We start from the raw sequence: 12,712 nt of genomic DNA, 5'->3' as shown, positions 1-12,712 counted from the left end.
GTTTTTTTTTTTTTTTTTTTTTTTTTTTTTTTTTTTGAGACGGAGTCTTGCTCTGCCGCCCAGGCTGGAGTACAGTGGCCGGATCTCAGCTCACTGCAAGCTCCGCCTCCCGGGTTCACGCCATTCTCCTGCCTCAGCCTCCCGAGTAGCTGGGACTACAGGCGCCCGCCACCTCGCCCGGCTAGTTTTTTGTATTTTTAGTAGAGACGGGGTTTCACCGTGTTAGCCAGGATGGTCTCGATCTCCTGACCTCGTGATCCGCCCATCTCGGCCTCCCAAAGTGCTGGGATTACAGGCTTGAGCCACCGCGCCCGGCCTCTCATTGTGGTTTTGATTTGCATTTCTCTGATGGCCAGTGATGATGAGCATTTTTTCATGCATTTACACCATTCTTACTGCTTCCAGACTGTTACGTACTGCCCTGTCCTCTCTCCTAATTCCCTTTCTTTTTTATTTTCTTTTCTCTTTTCTTTTATTTTTCTTTTCTTTTCTTTTCTTGATGAGGTCTCACTCTATCACCTAGGCTGGAGTGCAGTAGCATGATCATAGTTCGCTGTAGTCTCAAATTCCCGGGCTGAAGCAATCCTCCCAGCTCACCCTCCCAAATAGCTAGGATTATAAGCACATGTCACTATGCGCAGCTAGTCTCTCTCCAGATTCTTGATTTGTATTTCCATTTATCTGCTGAATATCTCTTCATGGGTAACTCAGTACTCAAAATATAATGTGGCTAAAGCCAAATCATTTTCTTTAAGTCCCCAAACTCCTTCAGCACTTTGTCATTCACCCAGTTGTTCACATTAGAAGGTGTGAAGTTTCTTCCCTCCATTCATCACCAGGTGTGTCCCTTCTACTCTAGAATATCCATAAAATACTCCGTCTGCCCTCTGCCCAGTGCTGCTCACCCTGGGGAAGTTGCATATTATAGTGGAATAAATGTGGACTTTGAAGTTAGATACACCTGGGTTCAAATCCCGGTGCTGTCAGTTACTAGCTGTGTGACCTTGGGCATATAGTTCAACTTCTTTTTAGTTTTCTTCTCAGTAAATTTGAAATAACAGAAGCTATCTCTTAATATCCGTTTTAGGCTTTATTAAAGTAAAAAAACACGCAGCAAATGCGTAAAAAAAATCAAAACCCTGCCTAGACTATTAATTTAGACTCCTAACTGATGTACCTGCCTTTGGTTTCTCCCTTACTCCACCTTACCACTGCCACTGGAGTTTCTAAAACATAAATGGGACCATTTACCTTCCTACGCCAAAAATCTCTAGTAGTTTCCCATTGCTTCAAGAAACACTGAAACACCCTTGTCTTAGTTATATGAGTAAAGTAACCATATGCTTTATCACACATATCAGGATACTTTAGAGAGTGAAAGTAGGCACCAGCTGGACAGGATTCCACAACAGCCGTAAACTGGGACTATTCCTGGGAGGACTGGGATGAGTGGTCATACCATATATGATACTCTGCCATGTGCCCCCAGCCTCTTCTGTTGACATATTAGTCTGCTCCTCATTCCCAAAGTACAGGCCTAGAACGCCCTCTTTCTCCTCTTGGAAGTAAACTCAGCCTCACTCCTGCAGAATGCTTTCCACATATCTAATGTAGTGCCTGCCGTTCCATTATAAGTGTAATTTCTTTCCCTCCAACTAGATTTGTGAGCTTGAAGGGCCAATCTCACTTGGCATTAAATCCCCAGATATTCACACACTACATAGGATCAAGTTTGCATTCAATAAGTGTTTATTGAATTGACAAATAAATTGGAGTTATTGGTTTGCCTTGGACAATCTACATATGGAAAAAATATAAGGCCACTTGCAAGAATACAATACATAATAGCATAAAATAAAAGTGGATTTTATGTTCTTTTTTTATATTATGTCATTTGTCTCTACCCACACATGAATAAATTCAAGTGTTTCTTAACCTAATGTTTAGTATTTCTTATCCACAATCCCTGTTTCTCTAGCTACCATCTCACAGGCTGTGGGATCCAGTTCTAATATGAAAGTAGAAGTCCCTCTATGGGACTTCCTGAAAACTTTTGCTTTTGTGATAAAAAGGAACAGATTTGGTTGACACAGTTACTCAACACTCTGTCATCACCACCCTTCCTTCAATGGAATGTAAACTAGGTACCTGGAGATACAGCAGCCATGTGGCAACCATGAGGATGAAAACCAACGTAGTAAGGATGGCAGAGTGGAAAGCTAGAGGAATCTGGGCCTCTAAAGGCTTTTTTAAGCCACTTAATGAGCCTGTGACTGGTAACTCTAAGACTTCTTGTATTATAAACAATCAATGCCTTCTTCTCAAAAAACTGTTAATTGGATTTTCTGCTTATTTGCAGCCAAACACACTGCTATCATTTAGGATACACTCAACCTAACCCTAAACATCTAACTTTAAAACATTTTTTAGACAATTTAGTATTTTTTTATTGATCATAATGTCATGAGACTTACGTAAATGCACTTATTGTTTTTCTATCTGATATTAGAACAAACATGGTTGGCTTTCTTAAATTCTTCATATCCTGTCATTTGAAATAATAATTTTTACCATGTTGGTCAATGATGTCAATGAATAGCACTACTAGCAAATAAGGGCTTTTTTTTTTTTTTTTTTTTTTTTTTTTTTTTTTTAAGGAAAGCAAGTTTGCAGATGAGATATTACTATTAGCACCTATCTAAACACAATATGGTCACTCTATTTTCTTCTTTATTAAAAACTAATATTTTTAAAAAGAGATCTTAACCGTTTCAGACTAAAGCACTTCATCTTCTATACTTTAAGATGTATGCAAACTAGAGATAAAATATTACTTCTCTACAAGCTGCATGAAGTGCTTCTCTGGTGGTAGTGGTTACATACAATTACTGCAAGTTTTTAAAGTTATTTTTCAAATGGGATAATTTACTATACCTATGTAGTTTTGTTTTTAAAAAAAAGTCCTGATTGAGAAAACAGATGTATTCTTCTGCAAGTAATGTTGTTCAGGAAAATGTTTAAACCTTTTTAGCTGTGATATTTAAACCAAAAAGACCTTATACTGTCTATGCTAGCATATGCTTTCATTGCATTGATTTAACTACTTAGTATTAAGAATGTTTATTTATGAAGCATTTAGTCAGCTTTGATTGTTTTTCTTCAGTACCAAGGATGATTGCTTCAGTGTTAATATTCAACCACCTGTTGGAGAACTGCTTTTACCTGTGGCCATGTCAGAGAAAGATTTTAAGAAAGAGCAAGGTGAGAGATGTCTACAACTTACTAGAAATTTACACACCAAATAATATGTGCTCATTCCTGTACAGTCTCTAAAACAAATTTTCATGTATACATAGCCATTAACAGATATTAGTGCACAATCTTCCAATTTTTGTTAATGCTTTGCACTTACAATCTTAAAAATAGATGTTTGTCTATATTTCTGGCACACTTGAAAATTGATTAATATGTCTTTAAAATGATAAATTAATTCTTAATCACCTTTTCAATGCTGAGAGTTGTCGCTTGTCAACCCGATGATATACTAAGGGGTTTTGTATTATTGAAAGTGCCAGGAATCGGGGACTTTACCGATGTCCTACCACTATAATTGTTATGTTTGTGTATTTTTTTCATTATAGAACTGTTTATGTCTTACTAATGTATTTGTCCCTGCACACATTAAACTACCTTACCCTTCAAAATAAAGTCCTAATTATGGCATTAAAATACTTCTGGTTTCTTTTGACCTAATTCTATATTAAAGAAATGCTGTGTTGTCAGAACATATTAGAACTGAAACATTTTTAAAATAAGTACTTAAAAAGAAAATATTTTCAGCAAAATGCAAATATTAATATCTGTAGTTTGCCCAGAGTCAAACATACCTTCTAATAAAAGCGAGGTGGTTTTTTTTATATGTGAATAAGGGGAGATAACTGTCTGATTTTATGTGTTTAATTAACGATAACGTTTATAAAACTAAGGCATATTTAAATGCTATAGTCAGCAGTTTTTACAATTTTATGTGAATCTCAGCCATTTTTTTCCTGTGGAGGGTGTTATCAAAGATCCCTTCACTTTGAGGTAGTAAATCATACCCATCAAACTTCCAGAATGTACTAGGCACACACGAATACCTACACCTAAGAAGAGGGGCATGCTTCCTGGCACTCCATTATTATGCTGAAGATACTGTTTTTACTCTAAGCCTTTGCAATTCGCAGTGTCAAAAAGAAAATCTCATACAAGACTGTAAATTAATAGTAATATTTTTGCTCGGGCATTATTTAAGTGATAAAAAAGAACGATGAAATCTTTCTTTGGATTTGCATTTCTTGGAAAGTTGATTATTGCTATAGAGGAAAATTATCTTTGTGATTTTATTTTTCTATTGACAAATTGAATTGATTCTTATATTTGCTATTCTTACCCTTTGCTGGCTAAAGCCTGCCTCTCTGCTTTACATCTGCTCAGCAAACCAAGGTGAGTGGCACATGGTGACTGAATAAGGCGTTGGCACATTTATTGTTAAGGGGATATTCTTTTTTTGAAAAGTGCGGCTAAAGTTATCTGAAGCAGCAGATTATTATATACCCTTTCATTCCCTCAGCTTTTGTTTAGAATACTTAATATTTCGATCAAATTTTTTGTGCTCTGCTGTGACTGAGGGATTTTTCGCTGACTAGCCATACAGAACCGTAAGTGCATGAGAGAGGTGCACTTGGAGAATAGCTGTGGTCCTCTGTGGAGTTGTTGCCAAAATTCCTTTTTCTTCTGCCATTTTACTTCTATGGTTGTTGATTATTTGTCTGAATAAATCTGGCAGCTGTTTGCTATGTTTAATAGAGCAGAAAGGCTACTCTGAATAAAGCTATTTGAAAATTTGTTTATATGAAGTATTTGTAAATCCTTGCAAGTCTCTTGGCATTTCTGTATCATTCTTTCTGTCTTCCTGAATTCATTCTTTGATGTGGAACTTGATGCTGGCAAATTTAGCACAGGTTTAAAGAGTCTTTTCAATAGCATCTTTTTAGTTATAGGTTTCAGCAGGTTTGGTAATAGAGGTCTCAATCCTCAACTTTACACATGTATTTGTTATACTGCTCTAGTAGGAGCGTAGCTTATTTCCACAAAAGATACCTAGAAATCTCTCGCTAACAGAAAATCCTAAATCAGAATAAAAATCTGTTTCCTCAGATTTTATCAATGCAAAATTCTGGAAGGTAAAACGCAAGTAAATTTAAGGGGGGAGTGTGTGTGTGTGGGCGGGGGTACACCAGCTTTAACTGATTTTTCTACCTTGAATAAAAAGGATTTACATAATACCTTATTTCATATGACACATTTTAAAACTCAAGAAGTACGTTAAATGTGTTAATTCAATTTAACTGAAAAAATTATAAATAAGGAACATAAGGAATATGGTTCCATTTTTATTCTAAAGATATACATAACTGAAAAGTATATAGTATTAAATAAAAGTGGTTCTAACAGAGTATTGCATTTTAAGTTAATGTTTTTTAAAAACAAAAGTTTTATTTCTAATATGCAACATGATCTATCACTTTTTCTCAGTTGTTGCATTTAGGGTTTCATGGCTAAACATTTTTTATATATATAATAAGATTGGTAGTCAAAGTAGTAAATGAAAGATTATTCTATATATTGATGGTTATGTATATAAGCCTCCATCAGAAGCATGATTTATTTCATTGCTGTGAGTTTCAAGCATTGCAGAATTAGTTAATGATCTAGCTGTGAGATGCTTTCAATAAGAAAATAATATGGGATCTCTTTTTTACTTAAAAATATTTAATTTGGTTTCTTCACGCAGTTTTAATTTCAAGAGGCCTAAGCCTTATTCTAAGATGCCTCCTCTTGTTTATTTTCTTCTTGTGAATTAAATTGCAGATGTAAAACTTAGAAAAATTTTTTGAATTTTTATTCATTTTCTTCTTGTGAATTAAATTACAAATCTAAAACTTAGAAATTTTTTTTGAATTTTATTTTTTTTACATTATTTGGTTTGCCTTTTAACAGTTAATTACAGCTGATTAGCCTAAAGTAAGTGCTATCTACTGCCTTCACCAAAATTTAGAGAGACTCTAATAAAGCCACAAATTATTTAGCTGACAATTTTAAAATATTTTCCCAGTGATTTTACCTTTATTAATATATGACAGGCTCTATAGTGTTTTAAAGTATTATTTTTTAGGAGAAACTTTTAATGAAACCTTCGCTTGTTTTTCTTTCCTGTTAATTTGAGAATACCTGATATATTTTCATTTAGAAAAATCTCTGGTTTAAGAAACCTAAAATGTTTACTTAATTTTATTATGATTTATGCATCCATCTTATGGGTTCCTAGCTAGCGAGATGCTAATTCTTTAAATGGTCAGACATTTACTATTTTCTGGCCCTTAACTACCATAAGCAATCATATTTGATGCCCCTTAATTAGGGCACCTTTTTTTCTTTCCAGGTTCTTTTTCCACCTCAGCAATCGAGACAATACATTTGCTTACCATGCTGCTCTCCTAAGTGTTCTTTTGCATGTAAATTAATCTTGATTCAGTTTACACTGTCATGCTGAGTGGTACAAATTGCCTATAACAATAAAACAGCATGAGTTAAAAATAAAGGGGGGTGGGAAGGCAGATTGAATGTGTGCCTTACTTGATAGGATGTTACTTTGCTTTATGCCAATACATTAGCTGACGATAATGAATCTTCTGTTCTGAAAAGCATGGTTTAGTTGATTTTTTTAATTTTACTTCAATGGAGCAGTACCTTGTCTTTTATAGAACAAGTTAGACAAACCATTAATGACAAGAGTGTTAAGGTTAAATATGAAGCAATGCATTCACTTCTCTGAGTGCTATCCATCTTTCCATTTACAGGAGCTTGACAAAAGTACTGGCTTTGTACAACATTTCCTTTAATTACATGCTGCGGGAAACAGGCTTTTAACATAAACATAGTTGCATTCATTTATTCAGCAGTTGCTCTTCAATAGAGCTTAATGGAGAAGGTTTAAATCCTAAATGAGTACACACATCTCTCAGCAGTGTTATGTCAGCCACTGTGCTTTACTTAAAAGCAGTGTTTGACTGTTTGTATAGTTTTTAAAGCTTTTGCCTAATATTGAAGTTAAACGGTCTAAGACAGAACATAGTGTTCCCAGAGTTTGAAAGTGGTTAGTAAAAAATGCTTGTTGTTAGAAGCTAGATAGTTTTATTTTCTGACGGCAAAAGTCTTTTCACAGTGTTAGGCTTTAGTGTTTTCATACTGTTAATCGTAGGGATTCTTTTAAATTTTAGGTTTCATTTGCAATAAATAACTAAAAATTAGATATATATGCCTGAAGGCGCAGGGTCTTTTGAAAACATGAAATCAGATTTTTACTATTTTCATCAATTTTGTAAACTACTGTGCACATATCAAATATCTCAAAGAGTTATTGGTTTTAATAGATGCCATTAGATGTCTATGACTTACATCACAGATCCAAATAGATGGCATTTGTTGTAATTAATGTGTTTTTTAACCCGGGTACTAAATTTCAGTATTTGTTTGAAGTGTTTGGTACGTTGTTGAATTTGTTCACTGAACATTTTTACAGGAGATCTGAATATTAATGGCATGTCTTGCATTGACTCTGTATGGTTTTTTTCATGCTTTTGCTTAACTTAATTTCTTTCCTAAATATTATTTGAAACATCCCTGGGATTTAAGAGTTTTCATTCTCATTTTTTCCTTCATTTTCAAGTTTTTACTTCAGAAATTTCAATTTGTGTTTTTGTCAGCAACTATAGTTTCATTCACTAGGCAAGTACTTTTATCTCTAAGTATAGCCTAAATACTTGTACATTTTCAGTGACTTCCAGTCCCTGTTGAGATAACTTCGATCTGTCATACTGAGGCCATTTATCAGGTATTGCTGCTAGTTACACTGGAATTACTTTGATGTGTTCTCATGCAACATTTGGCAATGAGAGATCTTTGAATGAACAGAAAAAAATAGCAATAGTAATAAATACATTTATATATTATTAAGAAGTAAAAGCGTACTAGTTTGCATAAACCCCAGATTGAGTATATTTTAAAGAGACTGAAATTGATATTTCATATTTGTGATTCTAAGTTTTTATCCTATCATACTTAAAATTAGATTTATTGAGTGATTTTTAACTGCATTTTTACACATTTTCCTATACAATGAGGATTTTTAAAAAATCTTTGAAACAATTGCATATTGTTTTAGTTTTATAATTATCTTGTAAATTGCATCCTAAATGGTGTTTCTTTTGTTGAAAAAAGTTAAAATTTTGGCCATGAGCTTAAAATTCTGTAAATGTAATTTTCAAAAAGAAATTAGTAAAAGGGAGCCTTCTTTTGCTTTTACAGGAATGCTAACAGGAATGAATGAAACTTCTGCTGTCATCATTGCTGCACCACAGAATTTCACTCCCTCTGTGATCTTTCAGAAGGTTGTTAATATAGCCAATGTAGGTGCAGTCCCTTCGGGCCAGGATAATATACACAGGTGGGTTCACTAACACACAATGTGGAGGTGGAGATGACTTGAGTACGTATAAATATATAATTTTAAATTCATTGTTTTCTTTGGAAATAATAACCCCTAAACATATATATACACACACACACACACACACACACACTCCTTTTTGTTTTCTGATGGTATAGTTGTTTATTGCTTTGCATTAAGGCTGTCTTTTCCCTCTCAGAGCATCCTTATCATACTGGTCTGGTCTTTCCTGGAAGATATACAGAGCATATTCACATTTTATAATAGCTTGGTAATTTATAAAATTACCCTTTATGAAATGGTTGAGAGTTTATCTTATTTCACTAGATTCAGTAGATGTCCAGGAAGAACTATTCTATAAAGCAATATAGTTGGACTTTTTTAATTGAAAGGGAGGAAGTTTGGGTACTACATACAGATTTCCTTTTTATAGCCATCCCCTAAGACTGCTTCCAGTAAATAAAGCGCTGCTAGATGACCAACATGGGGGTAAATACAGCTTCTGTTTCTTAGACCAGTAATATTTTCCATCACCAGGCATCTGAAATATGAGATCCAAGGTATCTGTCCTGAAAGGCAGCAGAAAATGTGATTAATGTTTGCCCTCTTGTATTTTTATGAATGCCCGTGGCTTTAAATGAATGTAAAGATAAAAATAATTATCTCTTACCCATTTGGTGATTGCATAGTCCTGTGTGAGCTTAAGGGAATTTGTTGTAAAATTCCCTTGGCAATTTTACATACTTGGCAGACATACTTCTGCCATTAAAAATATCTACGCACTGTATATTTAGTGTGCCCTTTCTTATATAATTACGAACCATGGAAAACAAATTTAGCATCAAAGGGAAGGCCCGCGGACCTTAAAAACCATTTTTTTAGTTAGCACAGGAGTAAGAGAGGCCCCATATGAAAAATGCTACAGGTGATTTGGGTTTTAGACCTAACTCTGCCACTAATTGTCTTGGTCATCTTGGGGAAGTTGTAACTTCTTACGCGCTTTACATTCCTCATGTGTTTGGAAATGGGTGGCAGGAAAAAAAAGTTGGGGAGGACTGAAATGAAATTCTGTGATAGCTATGAAAGAACATTAGATTTGACTTCAGAAGAGCTGATCTGCCATTACTGTATTCATAGTTGCCTGACTTCACTGAACTGATCACAGCAGAATAAAAACTGCATGTACTAGTTTAAAAATAGATTTACCTTGTACTGTTTTTTTAAACGAACATAGGGTCCTTAAGTTGCTCAAGAGGTCTCCTGCTTTTGTTTCTTTTAGGGTAGTGATAAAATAAGAAAATGGATGTAAGGCCATGATACAGACCATCACAAAAATACAACTTATTTATCAGTTAATGTTGTTCAATAGGGAAAAGAGTAAACAAAAGCCTTTTCAGTGCAAATAAATATTGTGATTTTGAGTTTTCCTGTTTTAATTTTATTCTGCTTTAAATACTTCTTTTCACTTTCCTAGGTAATTTTCTCTAACAGAAACTGTTTTGTTTTATTTATGGGTCCTTGGAATTATTGAATTTACTAAAACACCTAAATTCCGTATTATCAACTGTAACTTCTTCAGTATGAAATTTTACCTGAAACACCTAGTATCCAGCAATACTGCAGTCTTGTTTTAATATGTTCTTTTGTAATGTACAAAAAGATATAGAGTAGCCACTGTTTATGTTGGAACACTAGTTTTGTTTTGTGTATAGGTTGTTTTGGGTTGTCTTTTTGTTTGTTTGTTTAACTTTTCTGAAAGCAATGGCAGCTGTCTAGATTTTTGTTTCTTAGAAGAAAAAATGTCAAGGCTGGGCAAGGTGGCTTACATCTGTCATCCCAGTACTTTGGGAGGCCAAGGTGGGCAGATCTCTTGAGCCCAGGAGTTCAAGACCAGCCTGGGCAACATAGGGAGACCCTGTCTATACAAAAAATATAAAATTTAGTCCGGCATGGTGGCACATGCCTGTGGTCCCAGTTACTTGGGAAGCTGAGGTGGGAGGGTCACCTGAGCCCATGGAGGTCAAGGCTGTAGTGAGCTGTGATCACACCATTGCACTCCAGCCTGGGTGACAGAGTGAGACCCTGTCTCAAAAAAAGAGAAAAGAAAGAAGAAGAAAAGTGAAGTTACAAAGCCACATAAAATGAAAGCTATCTTCCTATTGGGAGATAGACTTAAAGGGACCCTTAGCACAGTTGTATAATTCTTATTAAAGATAGTTTGCCAGTAACTTGTCTTGCTGGTTTGGAACGTAATACCTGTAATACCTGCTCAAATGATTTAAATTAAAATTACAGTCAATTCTCAATTGTCCATGCTAATGCAGAGGAGACACACAACTAAGAACCATTTATATTTGACTTTGGAATGCAGAGATTGAACCCAAACTTAATGTTCGTGTTCCTCATACTCATCCACAGTGTCTTGAGGCTTTTCTGTTCTAGCCCCATCATCAGTGGCCTGGTGTTTGGCTCTGTAACCTGGGGGAGGGCCCAAGTTACTACAGAGTCAAAAGTCAATAAAATACCTGTAAATACTTAAGAATAGGCTGTGCTGTCTTAACTTGCTTCTCAAGTCCCACCATACTGAATTGAAAAATATTTCATATTTGCTTTTATAGCTAAAGTATGGCTGTAATAATGTTCTAAATTTTAGAAAGCTTCCAGGTGACAAACACGTAAAGTTATTTGTATTTTTTATACAGAAATTGACATAAATTATTATCTTGTGTATGTAACACTTTTTCTCATTCTTTTTGCTAATAGCAATTAAAACAAAAATAAACAATTGTTAATAAAACTGTACTTTTGTACAGTTTTTTTTTGCTTTTCTTAATTTCTGGTTTTTTTTTTTTTTTTTTTTTTTTTTTTTTTTTTTTTTNAAAGGTTTTCAAAAGCACTAAGAAATGTTTGTGTTTTAATAACATTATGTTTTCCTTCAGTATTTCTAGTTTACATGTAATATCTCATCAAGTGGCACATTTTTTTTTTTTTTTTTTTTTTTTTTTTGAGACGGAGTCTCGCTCTGTAGCCCAGGCTGGAGTGCAGTGGCCGGATCTCAGCTCACTGCAAGCTCCGCCTCCCGGGTTCACGCCATTCTCCAGCCTCAGCCTCCTGAGTAGCTGGGACTACAGGCGCCCGCCACCTCGCCCGGCTATTTTTTGTATTTCTTAGTAGAGACAGGGTTTCACCATGTTAGCCAGGATGGTCTCGATCTCCTGACCTCGTGATCCGCCCATCTCGGCCTCCCAAAGTGCTGGGATTACAGGCTTGAGCCACCGCGCCCGGCCTCTTAATTTCATTTAAAATGAAATAGGAATTAGTGTTTACATTATAATAATCTAAATTAACTGTTTACCACTTTATTGAAATAAATGTTTTTAACTAAAGTGTTCCATATTATATTACCCTGTGGAATTAATATGTTTCTATATCTAAGTTTATATATTATTTAATTGCTAATGATAAAATTGAAATCCCTATGAGATTTTGAATGATTCCCTTATTCTTTTGTGATAGTTATGTTTTTGAGTTTATGAAGAGTAAGACCAAAGCCACTCTAATATTTATTAATGGTAATCAGTTTAGGATTATTTTTAAAAACACCAAGTGTGAAAAGCATTTTTACTACTAGTATTTTAAGAGATTAAAATTTCCAGTATGTTAAGTTACTCTTGGCTGGTTTATGTTCTATTTAATTTTTCAGGATCTTTTCTTTCTGGGAGGACTTTTAATAAGAATTAGTGTATTCATTCTAACCCTTTAATGAATAGAGTTTCCATTGCCTAATTTTGGAATACTTTATTTCTACTGCTCTTCAAATTTTATACATTTTTACATTAAATGCCAGGTAAAGAAATACTTAGTATAAGAATTATCTAAGGAAAAGTGAACCTTTTTATTAATGTGTAGAAGTATGTAATGGTATAAAGTACAAATTTTAATTGAAGACTTAATAGAAAATGACTCTTAACACAGCAACAGAAAATGGCCCTCATTGGCCGGGCGCGGTGGCTCAAGCCTGTAATCCCAGCACTTTGGGAGGCCGAGACGGGCGGATCACGAGGTCAGGAGATCGAGACCATCCTGGCTAACACGGTGAAACCCCGTCTCTACTAAAAAATACAAAAAAACTAGCCGGGCGAGGTGGCGGGCGCCTGTAGT

General features: G+C 34.8%; 1 protein-coding gene across 2 annotated transcripts in view; it reads left to right on the top strand.

The window, feature by feature from the left end:
- AP3B1 (adaptor related protein complex 3 subunit beta 1) overlaps positions 1 to 12,712 on the top strand; it is a 303,905-nt gene that overhangs the window by 281,767 nt on the left and 9,426 nt on the right. For both annotated transcript variants that reach the window (XM_025387269.1, XM_025387270.1), the window contains exons 25-26: positions 3,164 to 3,261; positions 8,410 to 8,548. In XM_025387269.1, coding sequence (XP_025243054.1) covers positions 3,164 to 3,261; positions 8,410 to 8,548 — 237 coding nt within the window. The remainder of the gene's footprint in view (positions 1 to 3,163; positions 3,262 to 8,409; positions 8,549 to 12,712) is intronic.

The sequence above is a fragment of the Theropithecus gelada genome, chromosome 6, assembly GCF_003255815.1.
Source record: "Theropithecus gelada isolate Dixy chromosome 6, Tgel_1.0, whole genome shotgun sequence".
NCBI classification, from domain to species: Eukaryota; Metazoa; Chordata; class Mammalia; order Primates; family Cercopithecidae; genus Theropithecus; species Theropithecus gelada.
This window is presented reverse-complemented; position numbering and strand designations above follow the sequence as displayed.